The sequence below is a fragment of the Tetrao urogallus genome (genome assembly GCF_951394365.1).
Source record: "Tetrao urogallus genome assembly, chromosome: 3".
NCBI lineage: Eukaryota > Metazoa > Chordata > Aves > Galliformes > Phasianidae > Tetrao > Tetrao urogallus.
In genome coordinates this window covers 3,639,301-3,658,744 of record NC_136815.1, presented here as the reverse complement: position 1 = coordinate 3,658,744, position 19,444 = coordinate 3,639,301, and the positions used below count along the sequence as shown (strand labels likewise).

The 19,444-nt window shown below is 41.8% G+C and overlaps 1 protein-coding gene across 1 annotated transcript in view; it reads right to left on the bottom strand.

Annotated features, from left to right (window-relative positions):
- SLC45A4 (solute carrier family 45 member 4) overlaps window positions 1–18,714 on the bottom strand; it is a gene marked incomplete at both ends in the record, with an annotated part of 30,466 nt that extends 11,752 nt beyond the window's left edge. Inside the window, one exon of the mRNA XM_079533825.1 lies at window positions 18,471–18,714. Within this exon, the coding sequence (XP_079389951.1) occupies window positions 18,471–18,714 (244 nt within the window). The remainder of the gene's footprint in view (window positions 1–18,470) is intronic.
- Between the last annotated feature and the right edge of the window lie 730 nt (window positions 18,715–19,444).

Genomic DNA, 19,444 nt, shown 5'->3' with positions numbered 1-19,444 from the left:
CATCTGTGGGCACAGGGGCTTGTACAGTTTGTTGTGAAGCACTGGCACAGGATGCCCAGAGACAAGGAGGAATCCCCATCCCTGGAGACAGTCAGAGTCAGGCTGGATGGGACTGTGAGCACCTGATGGAGCTGTAGGTGTCCCTGTGCATTGCAGGGGAGTTGGACTAGCTGGCCTTTCAAGGTCCTTTCCAACACAAATGATTCTTTGCTCCTATGACTGTCCCTCAGTCCTTGCTGCCACGCTTTGTATCCAGACCATGGTGGCACTTCTCTGCTAGATAGAAATCTTAGCAAAAAGAGAGTTCTTGAATAATTACCTTAATCTATCTGAAACAATTAGTTCTGCATCAAATTAAAACCTATTTACAAACCGTAAAAACTGCACACTTCTAAATTAGAAAGAGGTCTTTTTGGCATGCTTTATAGACACAAGTAACCAGCTGGCATAAAGATGTCCTGAGATAATTAAAAAAACACAGTGATTTTTACTGCTAGCATTACTTTGACTTCAGTACTTTCAAAGTAACTTTACGTGTAATAACTCAAAAGCAGGTTAAGGCCTGCATTCTGGTTTGATGTTACAGATCAGTAAACGAAAGGAAAAAAGGGCTTCTACTCAACCTCTGTTACATTTAGTCTTATCTTTCCCTGTATGAGTCAGAAGAGAGAGACTGAAGTGCTCACTTGAGAAGGTTTTATTTCCACTGATTGAAAAGGGTGATCTTCCCATCATCTATAATAAATCAAAGCTTAAATCCAAATATTTGCATTGAAAATGGCTTGCAAAAGATAGGAATCTCAGTGATTTCAAAATAGAGCTAGGGATGTATAGTAGCTTTTATGGAAAAAAGGATACTTAACCATGTATGTAAAATTTGGAGATCCTTCTTTAGACAAACCATTTCGTATTTGTTTATTGAACTTTAGCTGCCAAAATATGCATCTTTAAGAAAAAGAGGCCAAGATAACAATCTATACAAGAATAGCCCCATGCCAAGAAAAATAGAAGAATTCCTAAAATTCCACCCTGGAGGAGCTTTCAGTGCTCCTCCAAATAAAGAGGAAAGGAATAACTTTCAAGTGACACAGGAGCGAGCTTTGGGTAGCTATCTATCAAAGCTGAGACATGCTATTGATAAGATGTAGCCTACCCAGTGAATCCAACCTCTGGTCTGTATCAAGCAGAAGCCTGAATTATGTTCCATGCCATGAAGAGCCTACTCTCTCCATACAGACTTAGTCATCTGCTCTGATGTTTGCTGGGAAGCCAGGCTTCTGTAAAGCTCACAGCCATGTTCTGCCATGGGGCTTCCAGGAAAGAGCTTCCCAAGGCACAGAGCCACACTATTCCATCAGGTGAGACTTCAAGATGTACCCTGTAGATATTCTTCAAAATACTCATGCTTCATATCGACAGACTACAGGACTTGCATCATTTCAAGAGTTGGGTTGCTTTAGTGCTACACATTTTGATACAAAGGAGAAAGTTCTACAGGGAAGGAGAAATCCAACCCCAGTGCTTCAATCTAATCCTAATGGTTCCTTTCTCTGTATATGTATGCTGCCATGCTTTAGCTACACAACCACTGAATACAGTATTTTACAGTATGAAGACACTTAGAAGGCATCCAGGCCAGGACAAGATGACGATGAGCAGAAACAAATAGATAAAGGGAATATTTTGACACCAAGGACTTCCTTCCAATGTCCCCTTCTAGTGGCAAGGGCTTAGATGCAGCACTTGCTTAAAATAAACTTGGCTAAGATGAGGTGCCAGGCCAGCAGCCCCGTAGCATCCAGCCTCTGATGTGCAGAATAGATGCATGGATGGCAGTTTGGACTTTATGACTTTATGGCAGCTCTGCACTGTGAGCTTGGCATCCAAATGTCTGCCTTGCCACAGCCTCTTACAGAGGAATGTAAACTGCCCCAACCTCTGAGAGCTGCTGTGCTCACCTGGAACAGGCTGTAACTAGGCTGGGACTGATTTTGGATGGCCAAGAGCAATATTGTGTAACAAACACTGTTAGTGGAGGCTGCTGAGACTCACATGTGGACTGGAAGGACAAAGCAGCTGCATCCCATTACCAACTGAAGAGAAAATAAAAGCATAGCCTTCATTTTCCACCAGTGTGCTTGCCTGGTCGGATAGTAGCTCCAACAGAGCTACTGCTGTGCATCAACTTGGGGGAAAAAGTGAGGAATAGTAGCTGGAGCATTATCATTTAGTGTTCTGTTGATGGCAAATCTGAGGAAACACTGAGAAAGAAAACCATACTGGATAAACAAGGTTAATATTTGTGTGCCATGAACTGAATGCAGAGCAGGTCACAAGTCAGACGCAGAAGTCCCATACAAATCAGTGAGAAAAAGAGCAAAACACAACAACAGCTTCTGTTAGCAGCGTTGACTGCCACTGAGACCCTTGTAATATGGCATTTCCCAGCCAGCTACAAACAAACAGGACACTGGCTTCTAGTAAATAAGGGTTTGTTTTTTCCCAGACAAAAAAGTGCCCAACAATAGTGGGACCAGCACTGCTCACGGTTCACAGGAAATGCTCACTGTGTCACCATCAGTCTAAGGGCTGCGTGAGGTCACGAGTTACATGGAAGAAAGATTAACTCCCATACAGCAGTTTCTATTCAAAACCTCTTTTTGATAAGTTCTATTGGGAGAAAAATAGTTCTTTATAAGTTTAACAATAAGATCTGATATGGGAATAGGATGCTAAGTGCCTATTTTCATTCGTCAGAAATCATCACCTAGAGACTTGTTTGTACATTTAAAGTAAACACCATACAAATTTCTGAGCTCGCACAACAAGCTGTCATGCCTTGCAAATACTTTTTATTCTGCGGTTTTATTTCTGTATAAAACACCACATGTTGCTAAAAATATTTTTACATTGATCTGTTTGAAACGTAGACCTTATTTTTAAAGGATTAGCAAGTAAAATGAGTAATCAAAAAGCTGTGACAATGGGAGAACCTCAGTATCTGCTCACCATTTGGGTACAAAAGAATCACAGGACGGCTTGGGTTGGAAGGGACCTCAAAGATCATCTAGTTCCAACCCAAGAAATGCAGAAGACAGTGTGAACTTTCAGTACTGGGGTCTCTGTATGAGGAGTAGGGATTTCAGAATGAGGCTGCAACCATTTCAGAACTGCATCCAGATGTCTGCTCTCTAAATATTTACAACACAGAGCTATCACAACTGGATCTAATCACAAATCTTTTTGCTTCTTGCTATTTGCCTTGGGTTTTAGACTTGAAATGGCTTACAGCTTCATGGGGCTCAGTGCTGACAAAAAAGCAATTCAAAGCAATACATGTTGACTGGTGGTCTCAACGCTCCACTGCTGTGCAGCAAGCACTCATATTGAGGTTGCAACTCCTATGAGAAACCTTCTGGCTTCTGGCCTGAAAAAAGCCAAGCAACAGGGAAGAGTTATGAAAAAGAAGCCATTTCTCCTGGTGCCCACTGCTACAATGAACAGTTTCCCAACACGGGAGCATGAGCTTTTAAGAAGGAAATGCTTTCAAGTACTACTGGAAATCACAGCCTGATGTCATATGGGAAGCGAGAACCTCTCCAGTCTGCATCTCTGATATTACAGTATACTGTGATCACAGGGCTCACTGCGATTGCAAGCATGCAGATGGGAAAACTCAGAACAACACTGTTACCCTGAGGTTTTTAATTGCTGTTCACTTTCTCCCTGAGTGCCTACCAAGTCTTCAGGCATCTCGTATTTGCTCAGGGTCTCAGAAGTGACCCATTGCCATAAACAGACCATAAAATAGAGCAATAGCATAACTGTGGCTTAAGTCTTTCCACTGGTAAAATTTACATCCTGAATTTCCTTTTGCGCCTGTCAAATATGAGCCTTTCTGCTTAGCTGGCAACATTCACAAGCTGTCAGCACGTTACATACATCTTACAGGCAGGAGTACGTGCACTCCGCATTCTGAACATACTTTTCTGGAGCACGCTGTCACCCAGTTGCAAGCAGTCCATCCTCTCCTTCCCCTCCTGCTTAGCTCCTGTCAGCAGGAATGTCTGCACGATGGCTGGGCTCACTGCACTGCTCAGCATGGCCGTGAAGATACGACCGTCTGCTTGGCTTGAATCAGCTGTGGGCCAGGAGAGCGGACAGATAAAGCACGTCGCCACTGTTTGGATGGAGATATTAGCTTTGAAGGGAGTGACAAGCAAGAGAACAAATAATTGAAGGGATGTTATGAGGACATAAAAACGCAGTAGTTTGAGGGCCTGATATCCAACAGCAAAACACAGAAAATGATCTCCAAAGCTATCAGCAAAAGGGACAGCCTGCAGCCTGCCCTCAATGCATCTGGAAAAATTTGAGGAGCAAAGAGAGAGGGCTGGAGAGATGTCTGCATTCTTCTCCCACTGCCTTCACCACTGTGATATCCAAAAGATTAGTTTCATGCTTTTAAAATGCACCTGCATTGCTGCTTTAGTTGCTCTGTGTCAAAAGGATGAGGCTATAGACTAAAGGATCCATGGATCTACATAGAGATAAGTGAATAAATAATTAATAGGAATATTAGAAGGATCAAATTACTTCAGAGATGCTGGAAAAGCACACAGCATTTTCTTAAAACTTTGACTTCAAATCTTAAGTCCCCTTAGTCTCCTTAGGATGCAAACAAATCGTGCTTTGACAGCAGAAACCACTTCTGAAAATGTGGCACTGATGACAGCAGGCCCTGCTTGATACCACTGGCTGCATGCCATGCCTACGATGAGAAGAAGAGCCATCCACTTCCAAAGAACAGTTTGAGCAGCCCAACTGGCAACAAAATGATGCTCTTGCTCTCCAGTAGCTTCAGTACAAAGCATCACTGTGTGGCTTCACGTACAGTCCTGGAATGTTTTTAAGCTCTAGAAGAGTAATATCCCCTCCTGAACAAGCTATTCTGCCTTTTGTTACAGCTTTTGGTATTACCCATGCAACAGTCTGCAAGCAGCAAGTATGTTGGGTCAAATGACAGACCTGAAGGATGGGATTAAGGAAACAAGTGACAGGCTTCTTAGAGGATTTCATCATCCAGTTTTCCAATTTTCTTTCTCAGTTCAATTACTGCTTCTCAGCCTCCTACAACTGTCCTCCCCATCTCTTACTTGGCAACTGTGGGAGTCAGCAGTGTTTCATTAGGCTCAGCAGCCATTCTGCCAAAGTTGCAGAAAGGTTTATATGACTTCTCTGACAATTTCTATTTTACAGCAAAGTTTTACAGTGCTGTGTCAGGAAAGAGAAGCATATGTTAAGAGAAGTGAGCCAAAGGTACGTGTGAAAGGGGGAGAGGGGAAGCAAAATCCTGAGAAAAGCTGAGCTCTGAAGCATCAGAGAAAGAACACGTGCACTGAACTGCAGTCAGGAAAATATGGTTTTCCTTTCAGCATGGTTATAAGGGCTGCCAAGTAAAGCTTTACAAGCTCTATTGATTTGTAAGTTTGTAAACCTGTAGTAATTCAGGTAAAAGATTACTTCCAGCTTGCTACCCTTGTAACAATCCAACCTTCTACTTTCTTAACCAACAGAATCAAGACACAGCTGACAATGTTAGCTACTCCTGAAGACAAGGAATGAAAGGCCAGACGTATGATATGCTCAGAGAAAGACCAAAGAATCAATTACTGTTGTTGACCTTATTATACTAAAAACCCATTGCTGAAACCAATTCATTGGGGTTTTATGGATTACCTGGGCCATCTTCGTTGGTTCTTAGGAAACTTGTTATCATGTCTTCCTCAGAATAACCAGTATTCAGAAATATATCACTTGGACACCAACAATGAATTTGCATCACAGTGCTAAACGAGCTGAAATGGAATACAGATTAAAAGCCTAGCAACTTCCAGCATGCTTAACCAGCAGTAATAAAAGCAATTCCTATTAAACCTCCATTGAAGAGCAGGTCCAAAGGTATAACAGAGATGTATGCAAACCCATATATGAATGCAGCAATCAATTAATTGTTGTGCCACACTAATCCTTCCTCTCCTTTATGGGCCGTAATTAAAATGCATGAGCTGTACGTGATGCCCCACTTCTCTGTGCATTACGTAACACTGCAGCACTTTGCCGCTCCGTTCGCTGCAAGATTAGACATCAGCTACAATGACATGTGTTGCCTGAAGATATACTGCATCCCAGTTTATCCCAAGCTCGATTGTTTTTCATCACAGCTTCAACAATATTGGCAAATTTATAAACAAAGGCACTTCAGCTCAAATCCCCAAACTCAAGAGACTTAAGATACACAATATAAAATCTTTTAGAACCACTCATAAGCCTGTTATCAACAGTGGAGCTTTTGTTGCAGTGATTAACACATTAATACCCTGGGTTATGGCCATCTACTACGTAGCTGTACCAAACCCTAACCAGAAAGCAGCGCTGACACCTATTTTTCCTTCACGTCAAGCCAAACCTCAACGGAGACTGAAGTGACCTTCTTCCACACTATAAGAAGTCTGGTTAATGATCAAAACAATCACAGCATCATACAACATCCAGAGTTGGAAGATACCCACAAGGATCACTGAGTTCAGCTCCTGGCTCCACACAGCATTACCCCAAATCCAAACCCTATGTCTGAGAGTGGTGCCCAAATGCTCCTTGAACTCCAGCAGCCTGGGGCCACGATCACTGCCCTAAGTAACAAAAATAAGCCACAGCAGTGTAGAGAGCGTGGCCAGGATGTCCCAAATTTTATGAGACTCGCAGCACAGCGTTACGGATTTGAAAATATTATGCTCACAAAGGAAACACTGGAATGGAAAGAATCACCTAGATATTAAATTCTCATTCATGAGAGCATTAGTTTATTCCTGAAGCATCCAATTCTACCCAACCAACCCTCAAAATCCTGAAAAACCAGAAAGGTTCCAGTTGACACTGGAAACAAGTTGACACTGCCAAACAAGTGACTAGTGCATCCTTAGCCCAGCACAGCATTTGGTCAGTGCATCCGGGAACAAGGAGAAAGGAAGGCAAACAGATCTGAGGGCAGGCAAAAAAAAAGTATTTTTGTGAAGCAGGCAACCAGGCAGAGTATGATCAGCACACCATGCATGTCCTCGCATTGCAAGCAGCAAAGAAAACAGCTCATTTCCAGCCTCAGGTTACACGGTGTAGTAAACACACTACGTGTGAGTAAAACACAAGGAACTTGTCTTTGCACATCGACAGAAATCAGCTTCTTCTTCAGTTTTTAGGTTTGACCATGCTTGGAAATCACACAAAAACAGCAACTCAAGACGGTGCTTTTTGGCTTGTGGGCCCCTGCAGATGCCATGTGAGCACCCAGGGATTACTGACTGGACAGTTGATCTCTAAATTTCAGCTGGGATCACATTTGCATAGTCCTTGTGAGGGTCAGTAAACAGGGCAGGCAGCTCCTCCTGAGTTACCCCAGCTGACTTAAAGCAGAACAAATGTAATAACTAACACACGTGACAGGTATCTTGTACAAACTTCATTTCTAGCAGACATTTGTCCAGCTGGAAATACCCAGGCTGCTCAGAGGGGGAAGAGACATGGGCTGGTCCTACCTTGGGCCATTCATGTCATGCAGCCCCGAAGCCCTTTTCTCTCCTTCTTAAGTCTCAAAGGCTCCCCCAAAAGCCTGCAGCCCCATAAAAGCCTTACTGAAAGGGTACTGCTAATTGTTTCTATGCTGCAAAATCAACCCTCTGCCCTTTCTAAAGCCTTTAGGACTATTGGATTGTTTGCGGTGGGAATAAACGCTCTGCCAGCGATCGTTTCTGTCACAACTGTGCTACTGGGCAGCCCTACCAGCTAAAAGGTCAGCACAGCACAGTAACACTGCTCACCGTTCAGTTCTTTGCTATTTTAAAGCTGGTGCTGAATTAAACACATCGGTGTTTAATGCACCGATTCTCCTCGTTTGTTATTCATTGTGCATTTAAGAAGAAAAAAAAAGGAGGAATTCTGAAAATAAACCACACTAAGCTCCTAAAGAGAACGACGTTCCTCTACGCAGTTGCCTTTAAAGAGGTTAATTCCTCACGTAGCTATATCGAGTGAAACACAAATCCTGTTAGTGCTGTGCCTACTTGCTTCAAGTGAACTGTGCGTTTCAGTTTGGAGGCCTGGTTCCTCACTCGCTCAGATCCCTGCTCCAGGAAAACAGCCTTCACCAGGGGTCTTAACAAGCTCTACACATACAAATGCTAACAGCAGGACTATCATATAAAGCTTTTTAACCAACTGAGGGCTTTTTTTGCCCCCCAAAAGTGGTCTCCCCTCTATGGTTACTCATCACACCAACTGCCTGCCTTTTAAAGTACTGCCGAAAGCAACAGATTAAATTTATGGGGTCTGATAAAAGAGACATTGGTGTTTATACAGCCTGCCTCCAACTTTCTGAAATACCTCCTTCTATAAACTAGCATGTTTTGGCTTGAACATTAACGCTACCGAAGTACGTTCTACACATGTTCCAGAGAGACGTAAACGCATAGCTGATTTCAGAGTCATAGAATGGCCTGGGTTGAAAAGGACCACAATGATCATCCAGTTCCAACCCCCTGCTGTGTGCAGGGTCACCAACCACCAGACCAGGCTGCCCAGAGCCACATCCAGCCTGGCCTTGAATGCCCCCAGGGATGGGGCATCCACAGCCTCCTTGGGCAACCTGTTCCAGTGCGTCACCACCCTCTGAGTGAAAAGCTTCCTCCTAATATCTAACCTAAGCCTCCCCTGTCTCAGTTTAAAACCATTCCCCCTTGTCCTGTCGCTGTCCACCCTCATGAACAACCGTTCCCCCTCCTGTTTATACACTCCCTTCAAACACTGGAAGGCCACAATGAGGTCTCCCCAGAGCCTTCTCCTCTCCAAGCTAAACATACCCAGTTCCCTCAACCTTTCCTCACAGGAGAGGTGCTCCAGCCCTCTGATCATCTCAGTTGCCCTCCTCTGGACCCTCTCCAAGAGCTCCACGTCCTTCCTGTACTGGGTGCCCCAGACCTGCACGCAGAACTTTCAAAGTCTAAGTCTAAGTCTAAATTATAAAATATATATATATATATATCTTGATGGAGCACCCCAACACCCCAACAAGATAGCAAACACTTCCTTTCCAAATACTCAATTGATGAAAATCAGGCCCCAGTATGGATAACACAGAACTCTTTTCCAAACAGCCAAGCGAATTTGTCTCATTGTGAAAAGCAGCTGTGCTGTACATCAGTCTGCCTGTAACCTTCGTGTTGCTGTTTGAACTTACAAAAGATTGGCACTGAAATCCATGCATGAGTTACAGAAGGACCCACCAAGATGGCATCATTCCAAATAGGCAGAACTACAGAGGAGAGAAACAGACACTGAATTCCAACAAGCAGCAACCTTTCATCATTGAGTTCCATGGAAAAATAAAGAAAGGGAGAAAGAAAGAGTACATCTGCTCTTCATTTGTGCCACAGCTTGGAACAAAAGACAAGATCAGATGTTTTGAGGCTGCAGAGGCATCTCATCGCTACATAATTTGTCATATCTGCATCACAGTATGATAAACAATCATTTTCAGGTCACCTGATGCAGCCCGTGTAAGACAGCAGGTATGCCTGTAATGACTCCTCCTTGCCAGAAAATGCCTGGCGTGGTGAGAGCTTACTCCCAGCTTTCCAAATCAGGCAAAGAAAACACAGGGAATGCTGCAACCGTATCCACTACAACTACTCCATGCCTGTAAACAATCATTTATCTGAATACCAGAGGCATTCTGCTGCCTTTAGATACTTGAACGTTTATCCTAGAGCGTCAATGTTTAGCACTGATTTTACAATATGCAATTTAAACTTAATTTTTTAGCCAACCACATAAACTCTGAAGAGTGCAAGCTCCATCTCTGCTCTCAAAAAAATAAAATAAAATAATAATTTCTAGAAGCATCCAGACAAAACATTTGTAAGAGATATTAAACACCCCTAGACCAAGAGCTCATTTAAAGCTAGCAGAATACACTGGGAATTTGCTGGTTATCCTGAGGGCAGGTGCTTAGTTCTGATAGACTGAATTATTGAAAAACCATTGTTGACAGAGCAGGACAACTGATAAAAGGAGGAAATCCATGTTTTTAAACAGTCTATACATGAAAAAACACGTAGAAAACGATCCAGCTCTGTTTATTGCTTGAGTGGGAGAGACTAAGAAATCAGGATCCGGGGGACAGAAATCCAAGTTTAAGGTAATTTCAACATAAGGCACACAAAATTTATCATTGCATAAGGAGAAATTGCACTGCGTCATGATGGGACTTAGCAAAGACAGTGCTGAGGGCAGAGCCACACTGGTGTTCTCTGACTGCAGTGCTGGAAGCAGCACTTCTATGAGGAAACAGCTTTATTTTAAGGCTCCTTGAGGTCAACATGAGAGATATCTCTGAAGATGTGATGTATGTAAGGACAGGTGAGACACGTTACACTGATAACAGTCATTTACAAGACCTCACCTTATTCTTTTTTCCCCAGTTTAGAATTTCAGGTTGTTCTGATTGGGGGCAAGTAAGGCTTTCTTGTCTGATGAGCTCTTTTCGATCCAATTTATTTCTGTACAAAAGCAGCTCGTATTCAGTTGTAATGCTCTGAATTTACTACCCTGCAAAAAACCCCACCATAAACCTCCAGCAGATGATCACAAATGTTAAGAGGACATTGCATGGTTTATGCATTTATGGAAAAAGATGCGTCTGTGCTGCCCTGTACCCACTGCTACTCAAGAGTTCAGAGAGTGACAGGAGCTATTGGGGATCTATCCAAACCCATGTAAATAAGATCTACGACCCGATTTTTCCATGTTTAATTAAATAGACTCGTATTAAATTTTATCATCAGACTGAATCAGCAGCTCAAAACCTTTCCATTACTTTCTTGCAAAATAGCCTGCAGGAAGCATATCTGAAACCTTCTCAACTGTTGTTTCGTTAAAAGAGGATGACTAAGACAGAATCCCAGAGGGTGCATCACAGCAGAAATGCTATTGCAACAAGCACACAGGAGACTCAGAGAACTGAGCTTAAGGGGTTGCAGCTTTGACAATCCTCTTGAAGCAAGCTTTATGAAAGCATTACGTGATTTGGCAGCAGCCTGTTGACATTCTTTTCATTTCAGAAGTGGCCTTAATTTTATTTCCTTGAAAAGTAAAGACTCTTGTTCATTAAGGAGTACTTTTTCTCCCTTTTCATAACTTGATTCACAATCCACGTTCAATAGAAAACCCTCAATCTGAGACCTGGCACAGCCAGGCGCACAAATTTCAGTTCTGCATTTACAGGTCTCTATCATCAGAACTCATCCTAAAAGTTGAAAGGTTTCTTTCTACAGTAAGGAAAAGGCAATTGGAAAACTGCCTCGCCCGCAATTACTTGGTAATAAAGAGGAAGGAAGCACTATGGTGTTGCATCTGTTATCACTACGCTGTTATCACTACAGAGTTACCTCTAAGTCATAGTGAGGGTCAAATTCTTTTCAGACAGTACGGGAAGTTCTGTGTGCACTGTACGTGTATTTGAGGCTTCACCTGGCACCGTGCTGTCCTGAAGTCTGTGTAGATACGAGTACTAAAAGCTGAGAGATTTGGCCAATTTGGCTGCCATCACACGTGGGTTGGAGGCAGATTATGAAGAAAGGTTCATAAAGGGTCATGTTTGAAGCCACTGGACTTTAGCACGTGCTCACAAGACCTGAATCTGCCCCAGCTTCTCATCTCCCATCCTTGTTGCTCTATGCACAGAAACAGAAGAGCTGTTTCCACTCTTAGTAAAAGACACAATAGATGTCAAAGGATTCTCCCACATCTCTTCAAAAAGCCTGACCTCTCCTAAACCTTGGCTAATGAAGGTAAAGAGAAGGCAGCATGCTGAACACGAAGGATTTACTATTAGATAGAAGCAGCTACAGAAGAAAAGAGATATTCATTCCCTTCTTAGGGGGATGATTATTTCTGGAGGCCTTGAGCTCTTCCCACATATCACAGACTGAAGTGTCAATCTCTGCAGAAAAATAAATGGCTTTGAAGAACATAAATGGCAACAAAATTAAGAACTGCTTTTAAATTTTCATCCCCTCACAAGTGCTGACAGTGTGCATTGTCACACAATTTGCTTTGTCTTGCACATTGTGATTTTTCTCTCTGTCCACAGCTCTCAGATGTCAGTGTTTCCTCTGATATATTGTTACTCACATTGCCTTCAGATTACAAAAGCTTTCAAAAGGAAAACTTGAGAAGGTTCAAAGTGTTCTTATGCAGAATTTTCACTGCAAACTCTCTATGCAAGGAATAAAAATAAGCCAGTTCTGTTTTAATGTTCCCACAGAAGATCGGGGACTTTCACTTAAGACTCAGAATGGGAGAAAACAGTGCCAAAGTATGGCTGGTTTTATGTAGACTTGTGCCTCTGAAGGACAGATTCGGTGTCACTTTAAGAGAAAACAATAACAGGACAGTTTTATTTATATACATGTATACATAAAACAAAAGCTCCATAAGTAATAGCTACTGCCAACCTACAAACTACTTGGCATTTGCATTGATAGGAAATCAAAGCCCATGCCCCTGCCTCTATCTTTCAAAACCCTGGAGAATTGCACAGCACCTTCTTTTAATGCCTTAAATAAATCCTTACCCAAACCTCTTACAAAAGGCTGCACTTTCAAAAACTGCTGCTGGTGTAAACTTAAGGTCAGAAGGTGTTTTATGCAAGAGAAACACGATGTATGATATGAAAGTCTCATTGACCTGCTTTTGGTTAGGAAGACAGACAGTAAAATTAGTATTACACAACTCTTTAGTAGACACAAAGTTAGTCAATAACTAAAAAACGATGGGTGGAGAGGTTTTATAGGGCAATCAGCACTTGTCTCGAAGGCACAATATTGCAGTTTCATACATTCCACCATTTGAAATCTGAATTCCAACGTCACATGACCTTAAGGACAGTATCTTCAAAGCTACCAAGGCTAAAGCGTGTGTTCAATTAAGAATTTACTAATTCAGGTTCTCTGGAGCCACTGTAAGTTCAGTTGTTGTCCACAGGTCAGCTGTGTAACAGCGCTCCTCCTCAGCACGGGTCAGCTTCAAGGAGGAATACAGATCTGCAATTCACTCTCAGCATCCTGGGACAGAGATAAGGAGTAAAGGTGACAGTGAGCTGAGCTGAAATTAACAGCTTTTCTGTTGAAGAAGCTTGTCCATCTGCAAGGTTTTTTCGCTTGAATGATAGGCAGCCTCTAAAAGCTCATCCATCCCTTTGTTTCCATCTCCCCCACCAGATCTTTAAGGTTTTGAGATTGCCTTTGATCTCAGGCTCAGCCTTGGGAGACAATCTCCTTCCACACAGAATTGAGTCAGCAACTGATACTTTAATTCCTTTGAAGAAACATACCTAAAGGCCAGCTTATCGTTAACATTTCACGCTTGATTCTAACTCTGCCTCCATAATCTCCTCTTTACCTGCACACATTCCTCTCCGACAGATACCAACGCTGAACTGCAACTGGGAGACTGACTCCTTCGTAATGGAAGTTCACCCCGTAACATTAAATCTTTCTGGGGTAATGACTTCCCAGCGACCACGTTGAGATTTCTCAGGATCAGCAGTTTCTGTTACCTCTTAGACACGCTTTTTCCATACTGGCAATTTCACATGAACTACATTTCAAGACCCTGAAAGCACAGTCTTAAGCTTTAGGCTGTAGGAATTTTCAGTGTAAGACAATGCAATTAGTCACAACAGTTGAGAAAAAAATGTAGCCAAGGACTGACAATTCAAGCCCCAAAACAGCTATCCCATATTTGAGACAGCAGTAATGACAGCCTTCTGTCACTTTGAGAGCACACAATGACATAAATGGTTTCTTTTCCAAATGAAATGAGCCACGTTTTGTACTCTGCTCTGCTGAGCTCAGCCTTTCTTTGTATTAGTATCTATTAACTAGCACTGCAATACTCAGTTTCCAGGAATACTATTCCTTTGTGTTATTGCCCTAAATGACACATGCTCAGGGTTAAGCTTAAAACCAAAACCCTCAACATTTAATGCTAGATCAGCTAACATTCATTACAAGAGCCCGTTAAATCTCCCAGCATAACAGAATAATGCCATCACAGACAGGCACTCCAATACAAAATACATTAAAAAAAAGCCATTCTTGCTTCTCAGACTTGATACATTTCAGTCAGTTTCTACAATATCACATATTCGATGCACACCTTAGGTTAAAACATAGCAATGAAAGACTTTTTACAGTAAAATTAATGACACTGTAAAGGTAAGCAGGACACAAACTGCTCGTGCTTTTCCTTCAGTAAATGCACACTGTTTCTTTCTAAATGTGCTCATGTAATGTACTTAATAATTTACGCAGGGGAATGAGGAACAGTTTTGGTGCTGACAGTCATTTCTCTGCCTATTAACTATTTATAGGGTAATGCTAGCATTGGAAAGAGCCTTTGAAGCAATAGCAAAGGTTTGGCAAAGCTTTCATCGTATTTAACACAAAATGTGAAGCTTTGTGTTCACAGCTGCCACCGCTCATTTGTCACATGGGAATTTCTTCTGAAAGCAGAAGCCACCACAAGCCACAGATTTCTGTCCTGCAGCCTTAATGAAACGGTCACAGATCTCACCTTCTGCGTCCTGATTTCATTGCACAAGTTTCTTTAATAAGCTGCATTTCTCCAAGGTCAAGCCACATTGGTCATTAGTTTCTCCTCACTTTCATTCACAGAAATTACTATACAAAATCATTTCCAAAACGGTTTGGCACCCAAATTTTCCACGACCTATTATGAACTGGAAGGAGGTTCAGAGATTGAATCCCTCGAAGCCAAGATTAACGATGGAAGAAAATACACTGCCATTCATAAACAATAGCAGGATTTTAACTCCTCTGGCTGATAAGCAGTATTATGTACCAGATGTTTCGGAAGACAAAGGTTTCCTCATGCTCGTATGTAATTTATAACATGGTTGAGATGAGACAGAGGAAGCAACCAACAGTTGGGATAAGTCAGTGTTAATGTAGAGAGCATCCTAAATAGTAGCATGAAATCATCCAGCTTCTCCAAAACCCTGAAGTGACACGTACACACACCAGAGTGTGTGACATTTTATTTTCTTGCATAGTTTTCACAATGGGTGGGAGGAACTGCTGACTGAATGAGCCTCCAAATAAAGGTTGATGAAGATTTCTAGAGAAATCTTTCTACTTTTACAGAAGTACCAACTAATACTGTTTCATCTGAACTCAGCTTGCTAGGTCTCATATTTGGCATATTTATGTTCTCCAAAGTATTCTAAGCAAGTTATCTTCTTAATTTTGAATTCCTCTGCTGCAGACAGTAAGAAGTCAACGAACAAGTTAGAATAAATTGTGATGTGTCTGGCTTGCTCTTGTTGCCAAGCTACTAAAACCCATTTATGGCAAAACTGTTAACAAGCTGTAGTTGCACTTCTGAGAACGCAACGTAGCATCAATCTGAACACGGCAATAAAGACAAGGATTACAATCCTTGAAGGCATTTTGGTGGGTGTACAGCATTCAAGGACTTCCAGACCTCTCTAATTTACAGCATCCTCTGACTCAACCAGCTCCCACTGCTGCCTGGAGCTCTTCTGTTACAAATTCAGAACTTCTGGAAATTGAAACACATTTACAACCCAACCACTGAATTGGAAAGGAAGGACCTCAAGGGACACCTCCTACAGCTGCTGGAGTCTGGCTTACACAACAACAGGTCGTTGACCTGCCGGAGCATAACTTGGAAGGTGTGTGCTGGATACTAGAAGTTTCTCCTCAGAGCAGACAAGCCTTGAACAGGCTGCTCCTCAAGGAGGAGATGGAGTCACCGTCCCTGGAAGCGTTCATCAAACGTGTAGATGTGGCACTGCAGGATGTGGGAAGTGGGTGATGGGCTGATGGTTCGGTTAGGTAAGTTTAGTGGTCTTCTCCAACTTGAATGATTCTATGATTTCAGCTACCAGAAGTTCTATTTGAGGTGTGGAACACAAGTTCAAACCAGAAAACTTAATTCCCAACAATTAATGTACATCTGAAAGGAGGAGTCTGTCTTGCACACTCCCAAAGGCTTCTGGTTGTTCAGTTTATCACGTGTGAAGTTTGCCAGCTGAGTCACTTCTCCATTTGCCACTTCTCAGAAAGTTTCTCAAGCCATGCTAACCTCACACTGAAAACAAGTGAATGTTGTTGCTCAGGGAGGTTGTGGGTGCCCCATCGGTGGATGCATTCAAGGCCAGGCTGGATGTGGCTCTGGGCAGCCTGGTCTGGTGGTTGGTGACCCTGCCTGTAGCAGGGGGGTTGAAACCAGATGATCTTTGAGATTCTGTTCAACCGAGGCCATTCTATGATTCATTCTATGATTTACCAGATCACAAAGCAGAAGGAATACTGCAGCAGTGAAACAGCTACAGACAGCCCCCCAGATGAGGAATATAGCTCCTGTCGAGGCAGACAGATGTTGAGATTGATAAAAGTAAACAGAACCGTGTAAGAGGTAATTACAAAACAGGTATATAAAGTCACCCATGAATAGCTTAACCCTTCAGTGCAGCCAATGTTATTTATTCCTCTGCTGAAGGGGAACGTGAGCCAGAGAACCCAAAATCTAACACCTGTAACCAGCTACCCCCATTTCAGCTCTACGCAGCAGTGAACATTGTCACTGCATCCCTGCAGTCTTCTGTCGTTTTGCCAGCTTTTCTAGAAACGAGTGCTCTATTCTTGCTTTCCCTTCCCCCAAATCCCAGCTTTATTTTGATCACTGGGGTTAGGGAAGGAAGGGAAGAGATATTTTTCCAATTATCTGGAGGAAACAGATTTGCTAGAAGAGCTCACAAAAGAAATGTAAACTAGCGGAGTGATCAGTAATCAAAAGGATGGTTTGTTTATACTGTCTGACCTTAATCATTGGTAAGGTAAAGTCAACTTAGCCAGCTATACATTTTAAACATCCAAGTGCCAGCACAAACAAGAAAGCAAGCAAAAAGTATAGGTCACTTACAGAACTGGGGTCTTCTCCACGCTAAGCATGACACAAGTACTTTGCATGCATGGTTGACAGTAATTGAATCAAAGCTCCTAATACAACTCAAGTAGCTTAGACAACTGAATTTGGACTTATCTAAAACCAAAATACCTTACAGACATTATGAGTTTTCTTAGATGAAGATAATATATGTTTTGTTCAGCAAGTCAAGTCAATTAGAAAGCCTCTATTTAGAAAACACATATAATCCATTCCCATTATCATTGAGAGATCAAAAGAGGGGCACATGAGCTCCAGGAATGAAAGTTTCTAGGAAATCTTGGAGCAGCAACCCACCAGGATCTCTCACAGCTGTGTCTGCATCGGTTATTGACTCATCTGCTGATCTAAAATAAATCCACTAGTAATTTCATGTGAAAGCACATTTTTAACTGCAAGAAGAGTGCAGGAAGGAACATGTATATTGGCATGCTCACACATTTTATCTCATATATACTTTTTTATCATATGAAATGTTTCATTTCAAAAGCTGACCTTGAATTTTTAAAACAATGTTGTAAATGCTGTTCAGTGAACATTTTAGAGACGTGGCTGGGTGCTTCTCGTTGCCTACAAGTGAGCGTGGTAAAGGAACAACTGCATATGTAAGCCAAAGCAAACACTATTCATATATTGTACATACTTCTACACAATGTAAACACATCAACTTATTCACAGGCTCAGTGCAGTGCTTCCATTCACACTCATGTAATATTTTCTGATATCTGATAGAGAACACGATTTCCTAGATTTGATAAGGTACTATGGATACTGGAAAGAGTTTATTGGCAATCTAACTACAGTACTCACCACAAAATCTAACACTATCTACTCCTATTCCAATTCCTCTTTCTCTTTTTTTCCCTCAAGCTATTCATGTCATGTTTTATTAATATTTGTTTGTTTGATCAAACTATGGACACTAACCAGATAAAACAAGACTCACCAGTAGTTTAAAAGAAATATAGCACTTCGTTAGAACTCGGAAAAGCAAAATCATGTAAGCAGTTATTCTGAAGCATTATAACCTGAGGCATTTCTCCATAAATCAAAAACAGCTTCACTGAAGTCTTTTATAGTCTAATGTTGCTAGTTTTGAGGATGCCTATCTTTTAATAAAGAGTTTTAGATGTGAATTCAGATCAGGTTAAGTGTTTACAGTGAGAAGCAATAGTAAAGAAGACAAATGCAGACAGAACTCCTCCCCACTTGAACATGGTCACATACTGGATCCGTGGCACAGCAAAGGATGAAAAACAAAACCCTTTTTATTCTCATTTGCAGCTACTGGATCACACTTCCTTCTGATTTCAATGAGAAATGGTGTCTAAAATATTGATTAACAAAAAATGAGAATTACTTACCAATTTGTAACAATACAGGCGTTACCAAAGCTGTCTCCATGGCATAACAAAATTCCCTGCCAAACATTACTGCACCATGCATCACCCACAGGCGTATCGGTATCCGGTCTATGGATCCTTCACTAATGGTCTCCTCTCTACTTTCATTCTCCTTGCTTTCTGGTTTCTGAAGCTGTGCCACAGGTAGATCTTGAACTTGCATAGATTCCGAGTCAGCATTCTGGGGAGCCATTTTCATTACCATAAAAATATATATATATGTTATATCTATATAAATAATACTACCATAACTCCACAAACAAGTTAGGGTGTCTTCTCTTTCACCTTCTGTTCCTCAGGCAAGTAATGCTTATATTCCTCTTGTACAAACAAGTATCTTGCAACTTCTTGTGTAGATACGAGACATAAAGAATGGAAAGCTATTTGGTAGGAATTTCAACATATGGCTTGCTGGTTTACTGTGAGTTAGAGTTAAAAATCCATAATTGCCATTCAGTTAATACCAGTTTCATAATTATTATTGAAGAAGTGCTGAAGTTGTTATTCTTGCTACAGAGAGGTGGAAAGGCGACACAAAGAGGTGCTCCACTGTTAATCCCCATCGAGTGGCTGATTAATCTGCAACAAAAAGCAAGCATTTAAAAATTTCAATAGTATTTTCTCAGGATATTGTGCCCCCCCTTTACCATATACCCTGTTTCCTGCTTCATGCTTTCCATTGTCCTTGCCTCGTGTAGGGTCTTTCATTCCACGGTCCCTCCTACCCCTGAACTTTCCATTGAAATGCCATTGTTCTTCATGTTTAAATGATGCCTAACTGTACTCCTGTGTGGTCCTGCACAAAGCCACAGAGGAATATATATATCAGTGTACATACATAAATATGTAACAAGCATATCACGTTTGCCTGAGACCCTCACAACATCCAGCACAGGGCTAACAAACTCTGGGAAATTAAGGCAGGTTCCATTTCA